Source organism: Anguilla rostrata, chromosome 2 (assembly GCF_018555375.3).
Source record: "Anguilla rostrata isolate EN2019 chromosome 2, ASM1855537v3, whole genome shotgun sequence".
Classification (NCBI taxonomy): Eukaryota; Metazoa; Chordata; class Actinopteri; order Anguilliformes; family Anguillidae; genus Anguilla; species Anguilla rostrata.
In genome coordinates, this window is record NC_057934.1 from 22,913,865 (window position 1) to 22,940,781 (window position 26,917).

Here is a 26,917-nt window from a genome sequence, read left to right on the forward strand (position 1 = left end):
TACAGGAGATTTCAGGAATTGGTGTTGTTAGATTTTGGTGTTTTTTAGCAATGTGTCTTCATTACAGTTTTCAGAATTATAATCTGTTTAAGTCCCCACACCCTTCCTGTTTCTGTCTGGGTGTTGAGTACTCCTTTTCAAATGAAAGCTCTCCCCCAAAACATAGGTGCCATTGGAAAGCAACCCTGGGTGAATACAAACTTTAATGTAAAGAGTCACGATGGTCAGGGACAGGAACCAGGGAAGGAGTGAATTATCACATTGATGTGACCTTTCCTCCTGGCCAGAGACCATTTGTTTAGAGATTGTACTTAAGATGTGCCATTTCTCAATGATAGGGTGTTACACTGGAGATGCTCGTAAGACCATGCATTAAAGAGCTAAACTGTCTTTCACCATCGAATTCGATCCAGTCTCTTTCTTTCCTGAACGCAACTGGAAGCAACAAGCAGCGAACAGAATTTTGATTAAAGAAGACAAACAGATGCATTCTTCAGTGTCCTATCCAATAGGTTTGCCACGATAGAAGTAAATTGAGTAAAGTTTCACCTCATTTTTAGCCTAAAAAATTAGTTGGACAGAATGATAGCCAAATAAATGTTGGGGCAACACTAGGTACATACCTAGCTGCCTAGCATTACTAGTTGCCCCATCTTTTATTTGGCTAGCTTTCTGTCCAAACAATGTATCTTTGGTTTGACTAAAGAATGTGGTTGTTTCCTTATAGAAGGAGGATGAATGGGAATGTAGAGGTGAAATCTGCCCCCGGCTGGTCAACCATGATGCAGCCATCCATGTGACATTTGGCTGAACCAATTGCAGACAGCAGTCTGTGAACTGGTGGGCTGTTTGTGAACTACTTGTGAAGAGTTTTTGCTGGGAGCTTTCACATACCACACTGCACAAACTCAAAACACCGCAGCTTTTTGTTCGTCTCTTTTGTCGAAGCTAGAAAGTGGTGAAAATCACATCACACCACGTACTCCCATCTCCTCTGAGCTTATTACAGTATGGCTCAGTTTCACTCTAACAGTGTTATACCCACAGTAATGAGTTTCACTCATAGGGTATTATTCCCAGAGTAATGGTTTTAACTCTGACAGTTATACCCACAGTAATGAGTTTAACTCTGACAATGTTATACCCACAGTAATGGTTTTAACTCTGACAGTGTTATACCCACAGTAATGGTTTTCCCTCTGACAGTGTTATACCCACAGTAATGGTTTTAACTCTGACAGTGTTATACCCACAGTAATGAGTTTAACTGACAATGTTATACCCACAGTAATGAGTTTCACTCATAGGTTATTATTCCCAGAGTAATGGTTTTAACTCTGACAGTGTTATACCCACAGTAATGCGTTTCACTCTGACAGTGTTATACCCACAGTAATGGTTTTAACTCTGACAGTGTTATACCCACAGTAATGAGTTTCACTCTGACAGTGTTATACCCACAGTAATGGTTTTAACTCTGACAGTGTTAAACCTACAGTAATGGTTTTAACTCTGACAGTGTTATACCTACATTAATGAGTTTAACTCTGACAGTGTTATACCCACAGTAATGGTTTTAACTCTGACAGTGTTATACCCACAGTAATGAGTTTCACTCTGACAGTGTTATACCCACAGTAATGGTTTTAACTCTGACAGTGTTAAACCTACAGTAATGGTTTTAACTCTGACAGTGTTATACCCACAGTAATGAGTTTAACTCTGACAGTGTTATACCCACAGTAATGGTTTTATCTCTGACAGTGTTAAACCTACAGTAATGGTTTTAACTCTGACAGTGCTATACCCACAGTAATGAGTTTAACTCTGACAGTGTTATACCCACAGTAATGGTTTTAACTCTGACAGGTGTTATACTCACAGTAATGGTTTTTAACTCTGACAGTGTTATACCCACAGTAAAGAGTTTAACTCAGGTAGTGTTATACACACAGTAAGGATTTTAACTCAGGTAGTGTAATACACACAGTAAGGATTTTAACTCCAGTAGTGTTACACCCACAGTAATGAGCTTAACTCTGACAATGTTATACCCACAGTAGTTTCACTCATAGGTTATTATTCCCAGAGTAATGGTTTTAACTCTGAAAGTGTTATACCCACAGTAATGGTTTTAACTCTGACAGTATAATACCCACAGTAATGAGTTTAACTCTGGCAGTGTTATACCCACAGTAATGAGTTTAACTCTGACAGTGTTACACCCACAGTAATGGTTTTAACTCTGACAGTGTTATACACATAATAAGGATTTTAACTCCGGTAGTGTTATACCCACAGTGATGAGTTTCACTCATAGGCTATTATTCCCGTAGTAATGGTTGTAACTCTGACAGTGTTATACACATAGTAAGGATTTTAACTCCGGTAGTGTTATACCCACAGCAATGAGTTTAACTCAGGTAGTGTTATACACTCATTAATCAGGTTCACTCTGAGAGTGTAATGAGTTTGACTCAGTGTTGTGCCCCCTGTTGGTAACACCAGCATGCTCTTGCTTTTGTGAAACATTTTGCTCATTAACTGGATGGTTTGTGTGTCCACGAGCAGTTTTTTTTTTTCCTTTAAAGCATTTACAGCAGTCCTCAGCAGCTGAACTCGGCAGGAGGTGGATGTTCATTCCCAAGTTTCCATCTTTAGATTATGATTTTAAACCCTACACATTTTAAGATGTTTGATATCATCCCACAGGGCCATGTAGTTTTCTGTAGTCCCAGACTGTTCATGCTATGGCTACTTTCTGAGAAATAACTGAGGAGAGAAACTTCTCTTGTAGCACATTTTGAGCTAAGATTCAGTTTGTTTATGAAAGATGCAGTTTTTTCTTGATGTAGGTATAGTCAAGACATGGAATTTTCAAGCTGTAAGTCTAAATCTACATGCTAGTGATTCCTCTGTCACTACCTTGTTAACATTAATGTTAGCGTAACGATTCCCCAGACGGGACCTTTCTTTGTGGAGTTTGCATGTTCTGCCTGTGTCTCATGGTGTATTCATTCTCATAGATTTTTTTCTTAAATAACAAATCATGAAAAGCTCATCTCTACCCTCATACTGGTATTCTGGAGATGTTTCATTTTTTACGTTACAAGAGCATATATCTGAATCTCAGCCAATATGCACACATTAATGCGTGCATGAAGCTCTTAATATTCAGAATCTTTTAATTACTGGTGAATGTGAGCTGCCACCTTGCTAAGAAGCTACTGTGTAGATAAGCTCCTTACGGAAGAAGCACATTTTAGTGTGTGATCATGACTAGTATGAGTCGTGCTTCTGACACGGCTGTTCTGTGGGATGTTGATACTTTTTTGTGAAAAAGCAAGCTATTAAGCTATTTTTAATGATTGGTGTTCACAAATAAAATAGTAAATACAAATATATTGGCTGGCATGCCTAAATCTGCTGGTGAGGTATGTATGTAAAATTTTGTGTGTGCGCGTGTGATTGTGCCTGTGTGAGTATGTGTGTGTTTGTGTGCATGCGTGTTTGAGTGTGTGCCTGTGCATGTGGGTGAGTGTGTCTGTATGTGAGTGCTCACATGGGTGTGCGTGTGTATACGTCTGTTTTGTGTGAGTGCACTCGTGAAGGACAGGCACTTGAAGGAAAGCATTAAGCAGGAGAAAGGCAGTTTGCTGCGGGTAAATAAAGAAGTTTAAGTGGCGCCTGAAATTGGCTGCATGCAGTGAGACACGCAGAGCTGTCTGCCAGAAAATGAGGAGAAACAATGTCAATGTCGGCTGCCTCTCACCTTCAGAAAAATCCTCTAATATGTGCACTTCCATTCTGAGAGAGGAAGGAGAACAGGTCAGACAGCAACGAGAGATTTCTCTCATTTATCACAGCACTGAGGAGTTGCATTAAGGAAGAAAGAATCCTATACCGTTACAATAAAATAATTTATCATAAGAATACAGGAATTATGATACAGAATGGAAATGAAACGTGCACTAATGCATCAAACTCAGACGGTGGTCATTAAAACATACAGCCATTCACTGAAGCATATGCTTGTATTGAATTGAATAACACTGCAAAACTACAGTGCCACGGTGCTGACTGCAGTACAATGCTGAACATTACACTACAGAGCTCCATGTGCTGCATAGGCTTATCTAGCTTATCTTGCTTGCATGCTAAAGCTTTCGGCAGTGAAAGTATCTGGGGTATATTTACCTGCATTAGGAAGCAGAACCAGTTGTGATTATGTGTGCAGTTTGTGTACCTGCACAATGAAGCAGTTACTCAGGTGATATGAACAGTGGAGTGCATTGTAGTTTCTCCTCCTTCAGTGGGTTTAAAAAAAATGTATTTTTAAGTTAGACATGTTAGTTAGGCATTCCATGGCCTTTATATGTATTTGTAAATCTTTGTTTGTCCTTGTGAGTGTGTGTATGTGAGTGTGTCTGCGTGTATGTCTGTTGGTGGAAATCTGTTGAGTGAGTATGTGTGAGTGTTTCTGTTAGTGTACCTGGGATTGTGTATCTATGAGTGCGTCCGTTAGCGTGTACCTGTGCGTGTCTGTGAGTTTTTATGTGTGTGTGCCTGTGAACGTGTATGTGAGTGTGTATGTGTTAGCGTTTCTGTTAGTGTACTTGGGAGTGTCTATCTCTGTGTGTCCGTTAGCGTGCACGTGTACGTCTCTGTGAGTTTGTATGTGCGACTGTGTCTGTGTGTGTGAGTGATGGGAGGTCATTGTGGCTCCCCGCGGGTTGTGCTGCGCCACGTCGCAGATTCAAGGTGTCTTGAGCCATCAGCTTTAGGCTTCTCCTGGCTGTGAGCAGCAGTTAATCTGATGAGCCGGGCGGTTTAACAGCACATTGTTTCTTCTCCATTATGGGAGCGATACCATTCATAATCTGCTTAAGGCCACCCAGTCTACAGTCTCCTCTGAGGGGCCTCCCTCTGCCTGCTGGTGCATTTCATCACATTCTTACATGTTCTGGATTAATTCCAGGCTGATAGTCATTACAAATGAAGGCCTTTCACAATGAAATTTAGCACCACTGTGTGTGTGTGTGTGTGTGTGTGTGTGTGTGTGTGTGTGTGTGTGTGTGTGTGTGTGTGTGTGTGTGTGTGTGTGTGCGTGTGCGCGTGCGTGCGTGCGCGCGCGCGTGTGTACAGTGAGCTCCATAAAGTTTGTGACAAAGACATACATATACATTTTGATTTCACCATGTAGAAATTACAGCACTTAGCCCCCATTTCAGGGCACCGTAATATTTGGGACAAATGGCTTCGCAGATGTTTCTGATTAGTCGGGTGCGTTCAATTGCTTCCTTAGTACCGGTTTAAGAGAGCTTTCAGTATCTAGTCTTGATTCAAGGCTTTTGATTGCCTTTGAAGTCTCTTATTGGTGGTTGTCAACATGAGGACCGACCAGAGTTGTGCCAATGAAATTCAAAGAAGTCTGAGAAACAAGAAAATAACAGTCAGAGACATAGACCAAACCTTGGCTTGTCAAAATCAGCTTTGAAACATCATTGCATTCTGTTGATGACTGAAGCATTCTAATGATGACAAACCAACAAAAACCTTTCCAACACATCATAAGCACTCTTCAGGAGGCAGGTGTGGATCTATCAGTGACTACTGTCTGCAAAAGACTTCATGAGCCACTAGTTTGCTGAAGAAAATAGGATGGCCAAGTTACAGTTTGCTAAGAACTGCCTAAAAGGGGGTGTCTTGTGGCGTAGGGCATCGTCCACGTGGTCATTGCGAGCTGCGACCACGCGTCCTTTGTCGCATTTCTCTCTCTCTCTTTCGCTCCCCTTTTTCCCTGTTTCTACACTGTCCCGTCCAATAAAGTCCCAGAAAATAAATATATCTTTTTTATAAGTTTTTAAATGAGTATGCAGAGTTCTGGAAAAAGCTCTTGTGGACAGAAGAGACCAAAATTTGGTTGTATCAGATTAAAGTTTGACAAAAGTAAAGTGTGGAGGCCAAAAAAAAAACTGCTCAAGATATAAGGCACCCCCATCCCCCCCTCATTTGTGGGTGGTGGTGGGGGTGTTATGGTTTCGGCATGTAAGGCTGCCACAGGTAGTGGCTGTACAGACGCATGTTATCTTCCCAGGTTCAGGCAAATGCCTCAAAGCTCATTGGATGGTGCTTCATTCTACAGTAAGCCAATGATCTTAAATATACTGCTAAAGCAAATACTGGAAAATCATTCCATTTACCTGATTTGCATTTCATACGCTGAAGAGAAAACCTAAGGTGCCTGGCCCCCAAAACAAGCAGTAACTGAAGATGGCTACAGCACATACCTGGCTGAGTATCGCAAGAGCTGGTGCTGAGCACCTTTGATTACAGATCTAAAATTGTAGAGCCAAATCAACAATATATATATATTTTTTTCTTGTGTCAGAGCTGGTGTGTGTGTATGGGGGGAGGGGGGTTGGGTGTATAGGCAGTTGCACTACAGTTGGAATAGCAGTAGCTGTAGCTGTAGCTGTACTGTTATTCATTGTAGTGCTATTCACCGAAAGCTGGGGATCCTGGCTATAATTAGAATCATATTGGAATCAGAGCTGAAAGCCAGATGTCCAGGCTGTATTAGAATCAGAGCTAATAGCTTAAGGATCCAGACTATATTTGAATCAGTACTGAAAGCCATTGGTCCAGGTTGTTTTAGAATGAGAACTAATTGCTGGAGGATCCAGGCTATATTTGAATTAGTGCTGAAAGCCTGTGGTCCAGGCTGTTTTAGAATGAGAGCTGAAAGCTGGTTCCAAAAAAGTAGGCATGCCAGCCATGCTTAAGCACCGCTATTTCTAAGAGTAACAGATTAATAGTCAACAGACAGAACAATCATATATAAACATAATGCTAACCAGATTAACAAAAAAGACTAACCCAAAGAATTAGGAATACAGACCAAAATAAGGTGTTAATGACTTTCTAATATAAGTGTTCTGGTTTTGTTCATTTAATATGCAGTTAACTCAAAAGCTCTGCGTATTCCAACTCTCCTAATTCTTTGGGGTATTTATTTTTTTAATTATCTGGGAAAAGATTCCTTATTTTTCAGTCAGCTTATCTGTGTGTTCGATAAATGCCACCATGATACAACCGATAAGCTCTGTGTTTCTTCCTCTATTGCAGGTGTGACTCAGAGAATCGTTACCTGGGCAATCCCCTGAGGGGAACGTGTTACTGTAAGTATCTCTCCCGTAAGCCCCTCTCCTGTCCCTGTGAAACTGGCATGTTAAACTATTTTTAATTTCACACGTTTATTCAGTCTCTGCGCAGTGCAGTATCATACAAATTTATGGTCCGGGAGCATATGACGTTGAGGACGGATGATGTTAGCTGATGCTAGCAGATACTGGCTTGCAGGCACGTGCGGGGGGGCAGGGGGCGGGGGCTGAGGGTGCTCGAGCACCTGCCCCTTTGCCCCTTGCTGTCCAAAGTGCCCTTTTGTCAAGGCGTTTTTTATTTATTTTTTTTTTTATGGTGAAGGCCTGCCTGTGGCCCTTCAAGAAGAACATTTAACAATTAATAATAATTTAGCTATAAATAAAATAACCTGGCTGCCGTCAGTCAGTTATGTCACATGATGACCTTTCACCTGACGTCATCCGTGACGTGCCCAACGGAGAGTTGCAATTTATGTCTATCTTTGCGACCACCGGACGCCACAGACAGACGCTCAGCGTAATTGATATTTCATTTCACTCTCTAAAAAGGGGGAACTTCAGCTGCCGGTAAGTGGTGTTTGGTGTTTGTAGCGGTATTATGTGCGTGTTGTTTGGTGTATTTTACAAGACGAAGTGAAGTGAGCATGCACGTTTGTTTGTATTGCCGCGCGCAGCCTTCACAGTAGAAGCAGAGAGACTCAAAGTGTATAAATATCTTTGGCAGAAGCAGCCGTTATCCGCCAGCTAACCACAGTGTGCTGATAGAGGGAAAGAACGAAGTATGACGGGCGCCTTGTTTCTGTATGTCTTAGTTACTTTTTTTGTCATGTGCGATTTGTATTTCTGTTTTTTATTTATTTGTGTAATTATTAGGGCTGTCAAATTAACGCGTTAATTTCGTTAATTAATTCATTATAAAATAACGCGTTAAAAAAAATGAACACATAGCCTATAATATTATTTAATGTTTATGTTAATTAATTGATGTACCGATGTTACTGTAAGTTGCTGCGTGTTGAATAACACTACCTATATTGTCAAATAACCCAACTGTTGCATTTTGCCACACTGTCAGCCATTATGGGGTTCAGACCAGAGACTGTAAAAAAATATGGACAAAGCTACTGTGACGTCACCCATTGACTCTCCGTGGGTCTCTAAAACACGTTTTGAAGGTCAATGGCGGGCACGGCCATGTTGTCGATTTGGAGCCAAAACCATAGAGTTAAGCGGTTCTGTGATTTTTACAATGTGATTGACAGTCCAGTGCGGAAAAACCCATCAACCTGAACGAACGATTGCAGAACGAACTTGAGGCGAGCTGACTGTCTGCCGTTATGTTTTAAAATATATTATCAAATTTTTACGGAGTTTAATTTCCATCTGTGACTGTACTGTGTCATGTAATCACATTATATGTATGACATTAATAATATAATTATGTTCAGTTATCTTCAATTTATGTTTCTCAGCAAAACGAATATGCTTACCTAGCATAGCTTGCCAGTGAGCTAGGTAGGCTATCCGTGGTTAGCTCACGCATTAGCAGTATGAACCACAGGGGAAGAACATCGACTACCCTGATGGTCAATCAATCAGAGATGTGTAGGCTACCGGTGATTTGACTAGGCTAATTTTCATATAACTGTCTGGTAGACCTGCTGTTAACCGAGCAAGTTATCGTCATAGGTTTTCACCACAGTTAATGAGCCAGTAACTGCTACTAGGCCTACTCCATCGCCGTTTGTGGTGTTCACTTGCTGGGTGACGCTAGCTGACCGATCGTTCGCAAGTCACTTTTTACCGAATAAAAATTAACGCTGTCAGCGGTGATTAACAAATCTACCAAGTATTTTAATAACTGATCTGCAGGCGTGTAAATATGACAACGCAGTTTGTACAGCAAGTTTTCCACCTGGTGCATGAAGACAAAAATAATGTACATTGAATTTCTAATTATTATTAGGCTATTTTTTTTTCTTGTAGATTATCAAAACCAATGGAGAAAAGCCAATATACGCAAGGAGCCCCCAGGACCGATTCTGAGAACTAGAGCCCGACCGATATATCGGTTTGGCCGATATATCGGCCATTATTTGACCTTTTTGACAACATCGGGATCGGCAGTTTTGCAGCCGATGTGTCCCGATTTTTAAATAAGTATAATAAACAAAAAAAACATTGATTCTTTATCTGTACTTGTCTGTTTGAACGTTGTAATTGCTATTTACTAGAATTTTCCAGTAGAGGAAGCTCTAATACAAGTGTGAACTGCAGCAGCTGACGCGCTACTTCTGTAATAAGACGTTTGTCACTCGTGCCTCATCCAATATTCTCCACTGCAAGACTTGTCTACACAGATTCGATTGCCGCAATAAAGGTATGTATATTTAGTGAAAGTTTTTCATTACCGTATTTTCCGGACTATAAGGCGCACTTAAAAGCCTTTAATTTTCTCAAAAAACAACAGTGCGCCTTATAATTCGGAGCGCCTTATATATGGATTAATTCCGGTTGTGCTTACTGACCTCGAAGCGATTTTGTGTGGTACACGGCGCTCACAGCGTTCTGTCAAAATGTTTTAGTACGACTTTGGTAAACTACAAAGCCGCACCGCTTGCAGCATTACGGCTACCGTAGTCAGGAGCGTCGTGGAGTAATACAACAATACAATACAGTAACACAGTAATACATACTGTGCTTCACCATAATATTACAGTGTGTGTGTATAAAGACCCCAAAATGGCACCTGTCAAGAGACACGCTTACAACGCAGACTTCAAACTCAAGGCTATCAGTCACGCAGTAGAACATGGGAATAGAGCAGCTGCGAGAGAATTCAACATTAATGAATCAATGGTACGGAAGTGGAGGAAGCAAGAAGATGACCTGCGTCAAGTAAAGAAGACCACACAGAGTTTCCGAGGGAACAAAGCGAGATGGCCACAGTTAGAGGACAAAATTGAACAGTGGGTTATTGAACAGAGAGCAGCAGGTAGAAGCGTCTTTACAGTCTCTATTCGACTGAAGGCAACAGCGTTAGCACGGGACATGAATATCAATGACTTTCGAGGCGGTCCTTCTTGGTGATTTCGTTTTATGAAAAGACGTAATCTCTCCATCCGCACACGAACTACCGTCTCGCAGCAACTGCCAAAAGATTACGAAGAAAAGCTAGCCACTTTCCGCACATACTGCAAAAACAAGATCACTGAAAAGAAGATCCGGCCAGAGCACATCACCAACATGGACGAGGTTCCCCTCACCTTTGATATCCCCGTGAACCGCACTGTGGAGAAAACAGGGACCAGAACGGTGTCTATACGCACCACAGGGAACGAGAAGTCATCCTTCACTGTAGTTCTCGGTTGCCAGGCTAATGGCCAGAAACTTCCACCCATGGTCATTTTCAAGAGGAAGACTTTGCCAAAAGAAAAGTTTCCAGCCGGTGTCATCATCAAAGCTAACCCGAAGGGCTGGATGGACGAGGAAATCATGAGAGAGTGGCTGAGAGAAATTTACGTCAACAGACCGGGTGGCTTTTTCCACAAATATCCGTCCCTATTGATCTGCGACTCCATGCGCGCCCATCTCACCGATGCTGTCAAAAACCAAGTGAAGCAAACTAATTCGGAGCTTGACGTCATTCCGGGTGGATTAACTAAACACCGGGTGTTTTTTTTACGTGTTACAACTGAACAAGGTTGGGAGTTATTGTGAATACGCTTATTAACGTTTGAACAATGTTGAGAGTTATTGTGAACGTGTTTAATAAAGTTTGACTGACTGACTTATCTGACTGTTTTGTTTCGCTTAATGCGCCTTATAGTCCGGTGCGCTTTATATATGAAAAAAGTTCGAAAATAGACCATTCATTGACAGTGCGCCTTATAATCTAGTGCGCCCTATAGTGCGGAAAATACGGTAAATGCGTTTATATGACCACTATGTTTATCAATCCTCATTATCAAGCGAGCGAGCTAGCTAACATATTTGATTCACTTTAGCAAGCTAGCTGGCTAGCAAGCCTTTATGAAGTGGCAGTGAGCACATAAGCAGCGTAGGATCTACATTTCCAGAGGACATTGCTGTATTCTCAAATAAATAACCAGCCAAAATAAAATGGTGATTGAATGCATCACACATTTGTTTTTTTTATCTGGGATAATGATATTAGCTACTAGCTATATGATGCTGTGTCAGTAGCCAACGCGTTATTGCAAGCGAGTGTGTCATCTAGTCACACGTCATCACAGTAAAAACGCCGATAAAACACTTCTAACGTGGATCATTTTAAGCCATGTTATCTAGCTTTTTCGTGATAACGAGAGAAGGATTGCTGTTGGAGAAGTGAGTCAACCAGCGCGGGTAACCTGCACGAAAGCGCATTGTAGTTTTTTTCACCACTGAATTCTTATGGACAAGCCTCACGTTACGTATTTTATCCAGTCAATTTAGTTTCATCGAACGTTACCTGATTCACTCATTAGATCCGCAAGATAAAGTCTTACTCTTTGAGATCATGCAGTAGGAATAAAATAAGAAAATATAATTCATTTAACTTACTGAGAATAAATAATAAGAAATAATGAGGCTATGTCAACAGCTAATGCATTATTGCAAGTGAGTGTGTGTCATCTAGTCACGCGACAGCGCATTGTAGTTATTTTCACCACCGAATTCTTATGGACAGGGAAGCTCGCTAGATAAAGTCTTACTCTTTGAGATCATGTAGTAGGAATAAAATAAGAAAATATAATTCATTTACTGAGAATAGATACTAAGAAATAATAATAACAAATTAATATCAACAACAGCAATAATAATAATATTCATAAAAATACATGTTTGAAACTGGAAAACTGTTTTTTTTTTTTTTTATTAATTTTTTTATAGATGGCTGGAAAAGAAAGGAGTAAAAGCAACGTGTGGAATTATTTTGAATTCACACCACTTGAAGATGGTGTTAATATATATATTTAATATCATCTTTTACATTTTTTTATCTATCAAAAAGTTCTTTGTGCGTTTATTTTCATTTAGGCCTATTTGTTTGCTTATAAGTTCAATGTTCTCAAATATAGAAACTTTGATAAAATATAAGTTTTTCAAATTGATTTGAAAATGTTGCACTTTTTGACAAAATATCGGTCAAAACATCGGTAATCGTGTGCTAGGACTCTCCAAAAATGGGGATCAGCATCGGACCCAAAAATCTGGCATCGGTCGGGATCTACTGAGAACCACTGTCTTAAATGCTCTTGTCGGTCTCTTAAATGCCAAAAACATGTTCCTTTCTAAATGCCAATCTTACAAAGATGGTTAATTTTGTTAAATTCTGTGTGTGTGATTTCATCCTGTGTTTTATGTTATCCAACAAATAAACCTTAAGACTCTTAATTCACTTCGTGAAACTGAAAATTTTGCAGTGTTTATCCCAAAATCGCGATTATAGTAGCTTTGTCACATGCGTGAAGCGTGGCCCAGGTAGACATTTACGGAATGTACACGACTGACAAGTTTGAAAAATTGAATATTTGCTGGTTAGGGTTAGCTGGCTAGTCAAATGGCTTGGTAGCCGAAGTTTCGAACTGTTTTAGCATAGGCTACTGGACTACCAAATATACCAAGCTGATTATGCTTTCTGCCAACTAATTATTTGGTTAAAGTAACAATCTTGAATATTTTCATTAAAATAAATGTCTGTTAAGTCACTATCTATCGCTGCATTTGGTAACACAATGGTGATTGAGCCTATTTTTATATTAATTTATACTATTATTATTATCATAATTCATGCTTAAAAAACTTGGTGTCTGTGGCGACATTTCCGGGAAAAAATCACAAGCGGCGCACAGTTAGTGACGCGTTTTTCATCACCCATCAGTGGTTGGTCCGCCAGAGAGGGTAGGCAGAACAGACTCGCTCTTCAACTCACTTGTGTGTGAGCGGCGTACTGTTTTTTCCGGTGTCTGCATGCGTTACAATAACAGAGAAAGGGAGGGTTGGGGGAGTTATGGAACCCTAAAAAGTTTTTGTGTAACATCAGAGATCATATTATTTGTTGATGTAGATTTCGTATTACATTTAATGACAATATAACTTTACTAAATTACATAGCTATTTGCACAGCTAACGCTAGCTACCGGACCATGTCAAGAAAGACAACATTAGTTTAGACAACGTTGCGCACAGTATCCATCTCTCATATCAGATAACGTTGCGTTAGCTGGCTAGCTAATGTAATTAACACAATCTAATGTCGGCTAACAATTAGAAAAAAACGCTACCTAAAGGTACCGTCTCTCCGACCAAACCGTCTCTCGAATGCAATGCTACCTTGTTGCAACGTTGCAGTGTAGCTAACTTAAGGCCAGTTCAGATCAATGATTCGCAATGAGACTGGGTGCAACTTGCAAAATTCCAAGACGTCTGATTGTAAAAGTTCTAAAACTGCACCTGGTGATTTGACAAGGACGGTCTTTTAAAACCTCAGGGCGGGCAACGGCTCTCCTACTACATTACATTACATTTACATTACATTACAGGCATTTAGCAGACGCTCTTATCCAGAGCGACTTACACAACTTTTTTACATAGCATTTTTACATTGTATCCATTTATACAGCTGGATATATACTGAAGCAATTTCGGTTAAATACCTTGCTCAAGGGTACAACGGCAGTGTCCTACCCGGGAATCGAACCTGCGACCTTTCGGTTACAAGTCTAGTTCCTTACCCACTATGCTACAGTCCGTCCAACTAGCCAGTTCACACTGCTACAATTTTCGTCTCGTTGCGAATCGTTGATCTGAACTGGCCTTAACGTTACCGTTATTTACATTGCCATCGAGTTCATCAATATATTATAATGATCGGAATAAAGCCGGGGTATGTGGAGCAGAGCCGGGTCTGATTTCTTGATTTCTGAAGACGTCATGCAGGAGAAAACTAAATAAAAGAATACGGCAGTATGGATTAGCATTGTTATTATTTTATTACGCTTCCTCATGTGTTCCTTCAGCCTTTATGCCGTTTTTGATGAAATCTCCTTTGTTTTTGTTTTATTCTTCTTGTTCTGATTGCTAATTTAACACCCAGCTCAGCTTTATTCTCGAACAGTTTAGCTAGCAAAACCAGAAACACCAGGGGTAACATTTTGCAAGGCAGTTTCAAAAATACCACACAACAATCATTCACGAAAAAGACTGCTTATTGTGCACGAGATACATAATTGCACGAGCCACAGCGAATCCCGCAAATTCTTCTCTGCAGTGTAAAGATGTTCATACCGGGCAAAAGGTGGATAAAGAACGTTTGCAGAAAGTGATCATCACTAATTCTACCCCAGGTTTGCTACGGCATTTTAACCCGGCTCGGCAGTGTAAAGACATCTTGAGTTAGCCTAATGTTAGACAACGAATGAGTACGTACATAACGTTACTTTTATAACAACCGTTTTTTATTCAGTAAATAGTAAGTGTTATACTTGGCGTGCCAACTGACTGACGTCACACAGGCAACACTGGTTGGATCCAGTTGGATCTATGGGAAGTGAGGTCCAAAAACACACCTGCAATTACCGCTTCTCGCCATTGGCACCGCCATAGAGAACGAAACTGAAATATTCGAGATTGTCACTTTAAGTAGGCTAAAGGAAATAGTAAAAATGACTCGGCTACCGAAAAACTTCAGAGGAGGATTATTTTATGGTCGTCTAGTGCAGCTGTAAATAGCACACGCCATAATGAAATCACTACGAAATGGGATGCCTGCATTTTCTGACTTCGCACAGGTGGACCGTGGTCGGAGCCGCAATGTCAAGGCCAAGAGGCACCACCTCCCACCCAGTGACCATAGACTGTTGCCCCTACTGTAGCTTAGTCCTCCACAGTTATCAGGAAGTGACGCAAACTTTACCTCATTGGTCCACAACAAATATTATAACAGTGCCCAAATGACACAATAAATCATGAAATCGACCCATGCACAGTCATAAGACGAATAAAATACACATATTGTGACTATTTGTTCTCATGAGAAAAACTTATTGACTTTGTATTTTGACCGCATTTGTACCGTAGACTTACACGGAAACCGGATATGAAAACACCTATACTGGAGCCAACCGTAGTGGCGCTAGTGAGCAACCAGGAACAACAAGACCAGGAAATGAGCTTCAAAAACGAAGTATGGTTTTGGCCGCTTGGTTCAGACCCGTTCAGGCCCTTCAGCTGGAGCGGTCAGTGTGGCTCTGAGAACAGCCCTAAATTTCTAAACGACAGTTCTGACACCACTGGAGTGAATTTACGAACGCACCCCTCTGACACCGTGCCTCGCACAATTCCAACCGGTCAGTGCGTTAAGGACAGTTCAGACAGGGCCGGCCCAAGCCTTTATGGGGCCCTAGGCAGAATTTGATTTGGGGACCCCACCGCCTCAGCGCCGCCAATACTATTGACTATTGTCAATGCTTGATCATTCACCTACTGTAGATCTAACACACCCATTATCAATTTTATTAGTTGTAGCTGTATTGCTTACATCATAGCCTACATATAGTATGAGTACATAGTTGATGGAATAGAATGAGTTTATTTTACCAACGTAGATTGTTATACTCAGCAGCAAGCCATTTGTACATAAAACAACAACTCTTAATCTATAACTAGCTAATTAAGGCATAATGATATTGGAATATAAAAGCAAAGACCCCAAAATGGTAATGTAAATAATGTTAGGCTGTTATCAATACCAAGTTTATGGAACAGAAGTTTATTTTCATTACAGAAATATATACCCAGCAACAAGTTATTATTAAAAAACCTTTAATATATAACTAGCTAATTAAGCCAGATTGATTGGAATATTTTACCAAAAATCACAACATTCTAGTGTTAAATAATGTTATGCTGTTATCAGCATCAAGCTCAGTATACAAACACGAAAACGTTAGCTTGCTTTTATTTCAAAGCAACTATGAATAGCTAGTTATCTAGCTATCTACCAGTTAAAATCAAAATTTCTCTAGCTAGCTTTAGCTAACTTGCTATTATACATACAACTAGGTGGATTAAGATCTCAAGACTATTTAGGAATGTTTAATCAAACGTTAACTTTCCTAAGACAAGACAAGATATGCTACCTAGGCTATGTTAGCTAGCTAACGTTAGCTTCTGTTTTCTTCTTCTTTCTTTTCTCTGCTCCAGAAGGATAGCCTATTCCTTTTTGCGACATTACTTTTTTGCTGCTTTTTCCATCGACGCAGAGGAGAGGATTGTAACCTAACGTTAGTCTGACTGAGTGTGCTTGCACCAAAATGCAGTTAACGTCCTTTGCAGGGCGCATCAACGTGACAGCGGGAATTGATTAAACCAGTAGTATTAGCTTGCCAGCCCGTTAACATAATATTGCGTTTTTGTATGATTACCATTGACATAATATAATATATAAAAAAACAAACATTTCAAGCTCTCTTGTGGGACATTTCAAGCGCTCTTGGGGGCCCTCTGGTGGCCACGGGGGGCCCTAAGCAGGCGCTTAGTTCGCTTATGCGTCGGGCCGGCCCTGAGTTCAGATGAATAATTTGTAATGAGACTGGATGCAACTTGCAAAATTCCAAGACGTCTGATTGTAAACGTTCTAAAACTGCACTTGCCGATTTGACAAAGTGGGTTTTTGAGACCCCAGGCAACTGGTTAGTTTCAGACGCTCTGAAACTAACCAGTTCACACTGCTGCAATTTTCTCTGCAACATTCTAAAACTGTTTAGTCTCCTTGCGAATCATTCATCTGAACTGGTCTTTAGTTGCGCATGTAAATAGTATGTTAAATAGTTAAAAAAAGACTATTATGGCCACATTGGTGCTTAAGTGATAAGCTTATGTTATTTTTTTATTTTTTTAAACTGTTATGGCCACATTTTAGGCTAAGTGGTAGAGGTAATTAAAAAGGAGAGGTAAATAAAAGCACTGACAGAAAGCTCTGTTTAGTGTATGGTTTGATGTGTCATCACATTCGATTTATGGATGTTTCTGCCGTTGTTTTTGTTTTGAAATTGTGTAAACTTTTTTACGAGAGATGTACACAGATAAGTCATTGTTTGGATTGCTGCATCCCAGTGTCTTTTTGAGGGGGCCCCTGAAAGTTTTTATTGCACGGCATGTGCCCATTTTTAGCTTTGAGCACCTGCCCCTCCAGAGGTCTCTGCATGGCCCTGCTGGCTTGAACAGATATCAGATGGAGAATCTCTACTGAAAGGTTGAGATTCCCCCCGATTGTGATATTTTACTGCCGATATCTCACACATTTGTTCAAACATGACACGAAATGGTAGTATTTCTGCTTGTCTGTATTACTGTTGAAACTCCTAACCAAGTCGCAAGCCCTGTTTCTCTGTGCTCCTTCTTGGCCAATTGGACGCAGGTTTCCATGCTGACTCTGATCATGACCTCAGGTCGCTGAGCAGTTGGGAGCCTGTTGGCCACACCCATATGATTGGCCCTGAAGATAGTCACCATCTTTGGGACAGAGCAGTTATTTTATTCCCATGCCACGGAGGAGTTTTCTCATTCCATCTGGGAGCTGAGTGGAGAGATGCAATTAGAACCTGACCCTGTTAGTCAAATCAGGATCCTCGAGGGCCAAACACTGCTGGTTTTCCACCCTCTCTTTGCCTGGGAGTCAGGTGTGATGACAGTGTGGCCAATCAGTCACAATAATTGTTTAGTTAATTATTGTTTGGTTAATTTGGTCAATTATCTGGGAGAAAATAAAACCAGGGCCGGATTTGGATTTTAGGGCCGGATTTGAGCATTCATGCATTACGATGATACATTATGAACTTAGTGGAGCAAATGGCTCCTCCAACTCCCCAGAATGGATCCCTGACCTGTCTTTAGGCCTTCATTTGACAAAATACAATGTCTCCGATATCTGTAGTGTGGAACACAAGCATACCAGCATTCCATCACTGAGATTCCTTAAGTCATGCTTTCTGATTGGCTGTTACTGCCCACGTGCACTCCCTGAAATCTGTCAGACGGCTGGCGGCATAAACACGGTGATAACCAGGGCACCAGCAGCAGACGGGCGTTCTGATTGCTCTCACGCAGCATTGCGCTAGGCGAAACAGCCATTCGGGAAACACAAATTCCATTCGTTTCACTTAACGGTTGAAATTTACCTTCAGGGACAAAGATGAAATCTCTGTCAAATTGGTCACATTTTTTATTTAGTTTTTTTTTCCACATTTATTTTGTTGAAATGCTTGTCTGGTTAGTTGCATGATGTGATGCCACCAGATGGTATGCCTGTCCGCACTGCGTACCACACGAGGAGCATGCCAAAATGCCATTTTATCCTGTGAAAGAGATCAAATCCTGTCACAAAATTAATTATTCCTCACATTAACTACGGCTTTGTTCCGATGTACAGAAAGCATTAGCCTACCTTATAAAGTTCCAAAGATGAAATGATTCCCCATAGTTGACAAGTATTAGCAAGCTGTTTTGTGTAGTGACAGCAAGTTTGATGAATCGTCTTCTGGGACAAAGTGATGCACAAATTGACTGTGACAGGCCTCTGTAAATGACTTTGTCGCGACGGGGGAGCAGAGTCCACTTTAATTAGGCGGGCACCTTCAGTTTCATTATGCCGATGAGCTTAGTGCCAGTGGTGTCAGACTGACTTCTGTAGCTGGACCTGTATAGAATTTATCAATACAAAAGAGCCTTGACAGGGATGGACAAATAATTAATGCATGTGGTGGGGCTCTGGGCTTGATAGCCCAGCCCAATATTATTTATCAATAATTACCAATGACTGAAATTAAAATATGGGGCAAGGCAGCAAGACAGTCAGGCCTCTTTTCTTTCTGAGCTGTTTGCTATCACTATAGAAATTGCAGCCACCATGTGTAACTACCAGGAAATGATCTTATCTGGAAATTTTTTAAATAATTATTTTTAAACTGAATTTACTATTAATTTCTGTATGGTGACCCTCATTTGGTTCTGTCTTGTTTATATTGTTAGGCAGGAGTTCCCACATGCATTATGGGAACTCCTGCCTAACAGTATAAACCAGGCAGAACCAGCTGAGGGTTGGCAAGGTATACGGCAAGGTATACAGTTAGGTAGACTGTAGGGATGTATCTGTACTCAATTACCCTATTTGGAAATGCAGATGTTGCATTGTATACAGATATTTATTTCTTCTTGAAGTTGACTAATGATCATTTTAAATGTTCCCTTTTTTTTAATTCATTGGTAAGTTGTGGAAGTCCCATTGTTCCAGAGAAGACCTGGTGATTTGTTATCCTGTCAGCCTTTAACTGCTGGGAGTGGGCGGGGTCTGCTGCTGAGCCAGTCTAGTGGTGGGAATTTCAGTTCCTTTCAGTGATTTGAGTCATTTGTTTCAGTTCACTGTAAAGATTTGTTTGCCAATTGTTTTGGTGGTAATTAGGTTTAGTCATTTGTTTGTGAACAATGAAATGGACCCATTTGCAGCCTGTAAGATGACACCATGGCCAATTATGCATCACCTATGGGAATCCCAGCTGCAGCACAGACAGGATTCTGGACACATCACCAAGATCCAAGAACCGGTGATTTAGCTGGATGGCCCTTAGCCCCTCATACCGGACTTGTTGAAACCAGGGTGCACACGTCAACACACGGACTCATGCATGCAAGCACACACTGCTTGATTTACAAAATCAAAAGGTGGGGACTGCAGTTAACAATGAGAGATGGTGCACAGTACAAGTGTTTCTGGGTTCCAATTTGGAGTATACCGGTCAGGTCCTCATCACTAATGAGGACCATTATGACATCATTACCCATCTGTGTGATAGTCAGGTGTTCTCATCCCTCACCTTGCTTACATTTGTAGTGGGGAAGCTGCCGCAGTTGAATCTGCTGGTGAGGCATAACTACATTACAAGAAGAGCCAAGGCAGTCTGGTCTGAATGTCTCTGCTGTGTGCTCAGTGCTACAGTGATTGTTATTGTAAAGTGACCTTGTACCTGTTTTGATTTAATTTAATATTAAATGAGATTAGCGTGCAATTCGTGAAATTTTGTTATTCTTTAGACCTGTTTGACCCACAAAAGTGCTCCTTCCCCCGGAAATGCTTTTGATTGCTTGATTGATTTACCAAGGTAATTCAGTGAGTAGCTAAGTGTACAACACTGCAGTGTGTTAGGTGACCTGCTGACCTTTGATTTGTACAAAGAGGTTTTTGTTCAGCGTAGCAACTGTCATTTACATGATTGTTTGTCAGACCAAAACCCAGCCGTCTCTGGATCTCATTTTTAAGCATTTGTTTTCCTTTGGCTCTGCTTTTTTTCTTTGGGTCCAGTGGCATGTTGTGTTCTTGCAGTGTGGCATTTATATTCTGTGCGGTTATGAATTTACCTGTGACATTTTGCTGTAATCCCCAACAGATAACCTGCTGATTGACTACCAGTTCACGTTCAGCTTGCTGCAGGAGGATGACCACCACTACACTGCCATCAACTTCATGGCCACACCCGAACAGGTATGATAATGCTCGCACCTGGGCAGGCAGGCTCACTACACATGAGAACAGGTATGCTTTCCCTCACCCACTGTCACTCGTGGCATGTGTGAGTGGCATTATGGCTTATCGATGACTGGAGGACTTGCCATTTTTCTGGCCAGAATAGTAGTCAGATACTGACATGCAGTACTGTAATCTGTCAACAAGCACACTTCTATTACCCCAGCGTTATTCATCTGTCTGGTAAAAATGTATTTGTACTGTATTTGTACTGCTCTTTTCCTGGAGGTAGAGCTGGTGTCTGATTTATGCAAGAGTTGTTTATTTTACTCTGTCAAATTTAAATTTTACTTCAGGTACTGCTGTTCTGTTCCACGTGGAAATGGCATTGCAGTTTTTATAATCAAAATCGATTTTATAATCAAAAACTTAATGGAAGCACAGACCATGTCTGAACAGGCACTGTGATGTACCTTTGTCTAATATTAGCCTTGTGGGAGCTTTAGCATGTGTAAAATAATAATGTGATGAGCTTTTGTTTCCTTTGTTAGACCAATAAGAACCTGGAGATGTCAATCAATGCTTCAAACAATTTCAACCTCAACATCACCTGGTCTGTGGGCTCCACAGGTAAGATCCTGCAGACAGATCGCGTCCACAGATTCCAGGCCAGCACAAAGGTAGCGCTAAAACCTGCAGGACCTGTGATCCTCTGGTGCTGGACTGACCTCAGTCCAGCTGAGGAGGGTCATAGCTTTGATGGGTCCATCCTGGCGGTGACTCTGTGCACCTCCAGCTGTACACGTGCGTGGACACAGGGGCACACGGGCACAGCAGTGCCATCTTTCTGTGTTTAATATTCCCTGGTGAGGACTGCCTCCTCACGGACCCATCAAGCAGGGCTCTGAATCTGCGCACAAGAGCTTCTGCGATTTTAATTAAGATAAACGCTCACAAGCACAGCTGCAACCATAGCTACGATTTTGACCTCTTTTGTTTCAGAACATCAGATGAGAATAACAATGCACAATATGTGAGTGTGTATGGGAGGATTAAAATATTTCACTCACACAAGACACGGTTATCATGAGCAGTTTTACAGTGTCCATTTGTTCACTGGTCATATTAAACAAATGTATTTCTAATAGTTTGAATCATAGATGGTCTTTGTCTAACAAATCTAGGACCTGTTTTTGTTATTTTAAAACAAAATAAACCTTTTGAGCAGCGTACTTCGTAGCATACTGCAGACTGTAAGTAAACACTTGGTTAATCACAGGCAGTGTTTCATTTTGTCTGTTTGACAGTCATCATCCTTGATCATGACTGAACCCTGACATGTGATATAATACATTATTCATAAGAACATAAATGCCATATGTTGTGTGAATTTGCTAAGTCAAAATGAGGAGCTAAAGCTTTTCGTGTAGATTGCGTATTTCACACTAAATTCTAAAATGCAACTAAACTCTGAGAGTCACAGTCCCACTTAGACAGGCACAACAGTCTCACTCAAACAGAATAACTTAAACACAGAGCCACATTCAAACACAGTCCCACTGTAACACAGTCACATTCAAACACAGTCCCACAGTAGCACAGCCACATTCAATCACAGACCCACTGTAGCACTCTCACTCAAACACAGTCCCACTGCAACACAGACACATTCAAATACAGTCCCACTGTAACACAGCCACACTCAAACACAGTACCACTGTAACACAGCCACACTCAAACACAGTACCACTGTAACACAGCCACATTCAAACACAGTCCCGCAGTATGACAGACACATTCAAACACTGTCCCACTGTAACACAACCCCATTCAAACACAGTCCCGCAGTAGCACAGCCACAATCAAACACTGTCCCACTGTAGCACAGCCACACTCAAGCACAGGCCAGCTGATCTCTGTGCCAACTGACAGTGTCTCTCTGTGCCCCTTGGCCCTCCAGCTGGGACCATATCGGGGGAGGAGGTCCCCCTTGTCTCCAAGAGTAACATCCAGGATTACCGAGACACCTTCTCCTGCGAGAAATTCAGCTTCCGCACAAACCCCAACATCACATTCTACGTCTATGTCAGCAACTTCTCCTGGCCCATTAAGATCCAGGTGAGAGCCAGCAATCCCATGCCTGCCTCTGCAGCCAGTTAAATCACCCAAAGTACTCCTGCTGGACCAGGAGCCATTTTACACCTAATGTGGTTTAATTTCAGGTTTCACTACACTGGTGTCCAGTTTCTTTTGGGATCGATTTTAAAATTTCAGTCATCACTTTTAAGGCAAGGCTCGGTCTAGACCCATTGTACATTGCTGATCTCTTGAAAGCATATACCCCATCATGCTCCCTTAGGTCCCCAAATAAAAAATCCTCACTGTCCCAGCCACAAATTTCAAAATAAAAGGGGACAAGGCTTTCCCTGCTAGGGCTCCGATTTTATGGAATAATTTGGCTGATTTTATCAAGGCCTCTGGCTCTGTGCTTTCTTTTTAATCTTACATTTCTTTTGACCCTTTTTTTGCTTCCAACCTTATCTGACTATCTGTATTAGTTTTTTCAGTTTTTATTGCATTTATTCTTTTTTAATTTCTTTATCATATCTATACTTTTGTTGTGTTCTGTGCACCATGTTTGAAAAGTCCAATACAAACACAGTTAATATTATTTATGGAGTGAACCATAGTGCCTGAACTGCCCAGCCACTGGAGTTAAAAATTTACTGAAGTGTTCCTAACATGCTCTGATCAATTTAGCCAAGTGGCATACTATATAGTGCAAATGGCTCACACTAAAAGATTGAGACTAAGGGCAAAACTGATGCATCTAAACCTAGATGAGAGCACTGCATGTGCCATTACTGGTAGCTTATGTACTAGGGATGTCATTTTCATCCCTCATACATGAACATATTTATCATAAAATCCATATGCGCAAAGCTAGACTACTGCTGGTAGCATTTACGATAACACACCTGCTAAATTTTAGGAACTTTTGAATAGCAAAAGTTATGGAGTTATTTGTATGCGTGAGTATGTGCGTGTGCACTAGCATGCATGCATTTGTGTGTATCTGCTTGAATGTATGTGTATATGTTCCTCCTAAATTAGTTATATGGTTGTCTTCACTGGCTCCAGATATGACAGCAGGTAAAATGAATTTTTTCCATCAATGATCATAGTTACGGTTGCTGATGCCAGTCTGTAACTGCCAGTTGATGTATCTGTGCGTGCTTTAGGCTTGATGTATATGCTAAAATTAAACGCATTGAACAATTTCAGTTTTTGAAATCTGCAGTTTCTTTTGGAAACAATATGGCATGGCATGGCATGTGCCACTTTAAAACACTAATGATCCATGAGTTTGCGATGAAGCTATCAATTACTGAAATATGTCCCCAAACTTCAACAAACCACTCCTTCAGAAATATTCATGGTTTAATCTTATGATCCATAAAATTGAAGTGGTGCTAAGTGCTAATATATAACAGCTGACAGACGTTCGAAAGAGGGCTATAAAAGCACACACTGATAGTGGTGTGTGATGAAGGATTTCAGTGTGAGTGCCATTTATGTAGAACTGAGACTGTAGTACATTACTCCTCTGACTGTGAAATGCTCATTTTTAAGGCGAGGTGTGTGATGAAGTATTGGATATGGGGGAGGTGGGGGCTGGGGGGTTGACTTCAGTTTCAGGGCCCCAGAACAATCTAGAGAAGCTATGTTACAGGCCGGTTTTTACACGGGGCTCCACGTGTCCCGTTTTCATTCAGCTGCATGGAACAGAGTAACCTGGGGCCAGGCATCAGGACCTTTCCCCTTCATTCTGATGCGATGGTGCATGAGGGGTGAGGGACTGGGAAAGAGGCGTTTGATCCGTGTATGATGTTTATGTTCTGGGCGCTAGCATGTTTATGTGCCATGCAGACGCAATAATCCAGGGCCACTCTCAAAGCGCGCATCTGATTATCCTTTTACACTGCTGGGAATTCACTGGAGCCACTGGAGACAGACACACATACGGACACTCACACACGTATAAACACAGGAATGCAGCCGCACGCAAACATGCGCACACATGCTCACGACTGTTTGTTTGCTGCTAATAATTAAATCTCCCTGGCAATATTTGTCTAAGCTTCCATTAATTATCATTGAAGATCCTGTGCAGAAAATATCATTTTTAATGGCCATAAAGAACATAAGAAAACAAATGCAATGATAATAGACCTAGTTTATTCAATTGAAATTTTTATTGACTTCTTGTACTGCACAGTATAAGAGGATTAGCCATCAATCTGGACAGTTATTGCATGATTAATGAGGTAGTTACATTTCAGTCAGTCAGTACTACAGTATACTCTCTAGTGGGCTGCAAAGCAGAACTGGATTGAAATCTCTACAGAACGTTCCATCTCAAACCTCCACAACCATGTTTTTTTTTCCAAGACCACGTATTCAGATTTGTATTGTGGATTTATGAACACTTTAAATACAAGGGGAAAAAAGGCTTGTAATAAACAGGCGTGAGGCAACGTTTGCCATTGTAGCTGACAGCGGCGTGTCCGAATGAAAAAAGCCTGCTTTATGGGCAGCTGCTGAAGGCTTGGAGTGGTGTGAGGTTGCATGGGGTAAGGCAGACGGGCCGCAATTGTCCTCCACTTTTTACCGTCGTCATATTAGCATTAACACACAGCTGAAGCGTAACTATACATGAAACCCTGCCAAAGTAAATTCATTTCCGAGAGGCGATTCCGTAAAAAAGTGTATATTTCTTCATCACTGTGCTCAGCTTCACAAGCAAACGTTTTCCTGGCTGTGAGGATTCTTACTCCCCAAAATTATCGCCTGCTCTGCAGATCTCATAAAATAGTGCAATTGTGACTCTTCCCGCGTTTAACGACTGACTTGGTGAATCTGATTACAGTAAATGAAATGCAAGCAAAGAAGCACAGACTGCTTCTGCTTACTTTATCGTTTAAGCCGAAGCACCTCTGGTTCCCTATGTAGCCGCGTTGTTAAACTCCTGCGTTTCTTTGAGCGACAGTTTTGCATATCTAAAAAATGACACATGGTGGGAAATACTTATAAGCCGATTTTCTGTTTTCGTAAAAGAAGCGTCTAAGTGGGCAAACAGCACTCTCCTTAAGCACGGGATGGGATCGTGAGACATTTAACTAAAATCTCATTTCTGAGAGGTAATTCTATAAATTCTCGCATGTCATCGTTGCGTTCGACTCCAGTAACTGCAGCACTTGCACTGTGAGGATTCTCGCACCCCAAAAACATCACCTGCGTTTTGTGTCTCTGAAAATAATTGTACTTTGGGACTTCCCACGGCTGAGACCTGGCTTGGTGAAGCTTATAAATTAGATCAAATAAGATAAGGAGCCATTCCTAGATGTAACAGCAACGCGCAGAGCTCTCGTGACCGAACGTTGGGGTCACTGTGCCCCACTAACCCTACCAACTAATTTTCCTCCCCCGCAGCGCACCCGCCGCTTTTATCGGTTTTCGGATAAGATGGGTTTCTTGTGGGACGGTTTGCTCTCTCCTCGAGCCCCAGTGTGGCTGACGCTCGCACTCCCACTCCCCAGCACGCAGTCTCTTATTTACTCCCAAAGAGACATCATTAGCTCAAATGGCTTTTCCCCTAATTGAATCGCCCGGGTCTACCGGTCAGAGTGACCGAGTGGGCTTCAGTAAATGAATGTAAATTGAAACTGCAAATATTGGGAGTTGGTATTAACGTTTAATGGACACAACAATCAGAGAGTCTGAATCTGTAATGGGAGAGGAGTCTGGCAAAATTTTGCAGCTGTACTGTTATCAGACGCTGTTGGTCTTGTATCTTTTCAGTTCACATGACAGGCAGTAGAGATGTTTGTGTTCCTGGTGGGGGCATGCTGTATGGGGCATCTGTAGATGGGACATTTACTCATTTATGTAGAAGAAATGTTTACATAAAAACATTTTTTTAATGTTTTTAGGCATTTAGCAGATTCTTATCTGCAGCAACTTGTACAGCTTGCTTTTTTATTTTTTATTTTTTAAACATACACTCGCCGGCCACTTTATTAGGTGCACCTGTTCGACTGCTCATTAACGCAAATATCTAATCGGCCAATCACGTGGCAGCAACTCAATGCATTTAGGAATGTAGATATGGTCAAGACGATCTGCTGAAGTTCAAACCAAGCATCAGAAAGGGGAACAAAGGTGATGT

General features: G+C 41.2%; 1 protein-coding gene across 3 annotated transcripts in view; it reads left to right on the forward strand.

Moving 5' to 3' along the window:
• The window catches only part of atrnl1b (attractin-like 1b), a 268,072-nt gene that overhangs the window by 165,801 nt on the left and 75,354 nt on the right, over window positions 1-26,917 (forward strand). For all 3 annotated transcript variants that reach the window (XM_064321326.1, XM_064321328.1, XM_064321327.1), the window contains exons 21-24: window positions 7,129-7,181; window positions 20,612-20,706; window positions 21,240-21,318; window positions 22,649-22,806. In XM_064321326.1, coding sequence (XP_064177396.1) covers window positions 7,129-7,181; window positions 20,612-20,706; window positions 21,240-21,318; window positions 22,649-22,806 — 385 coding nt within the window. The remainder of the gene's footprint in view (window positions 1-7,128; window positions 7,182-20,611; window positions 20,707-21,239; window positions 21,319-22,648; window positions 22,807-26,917) is intronic.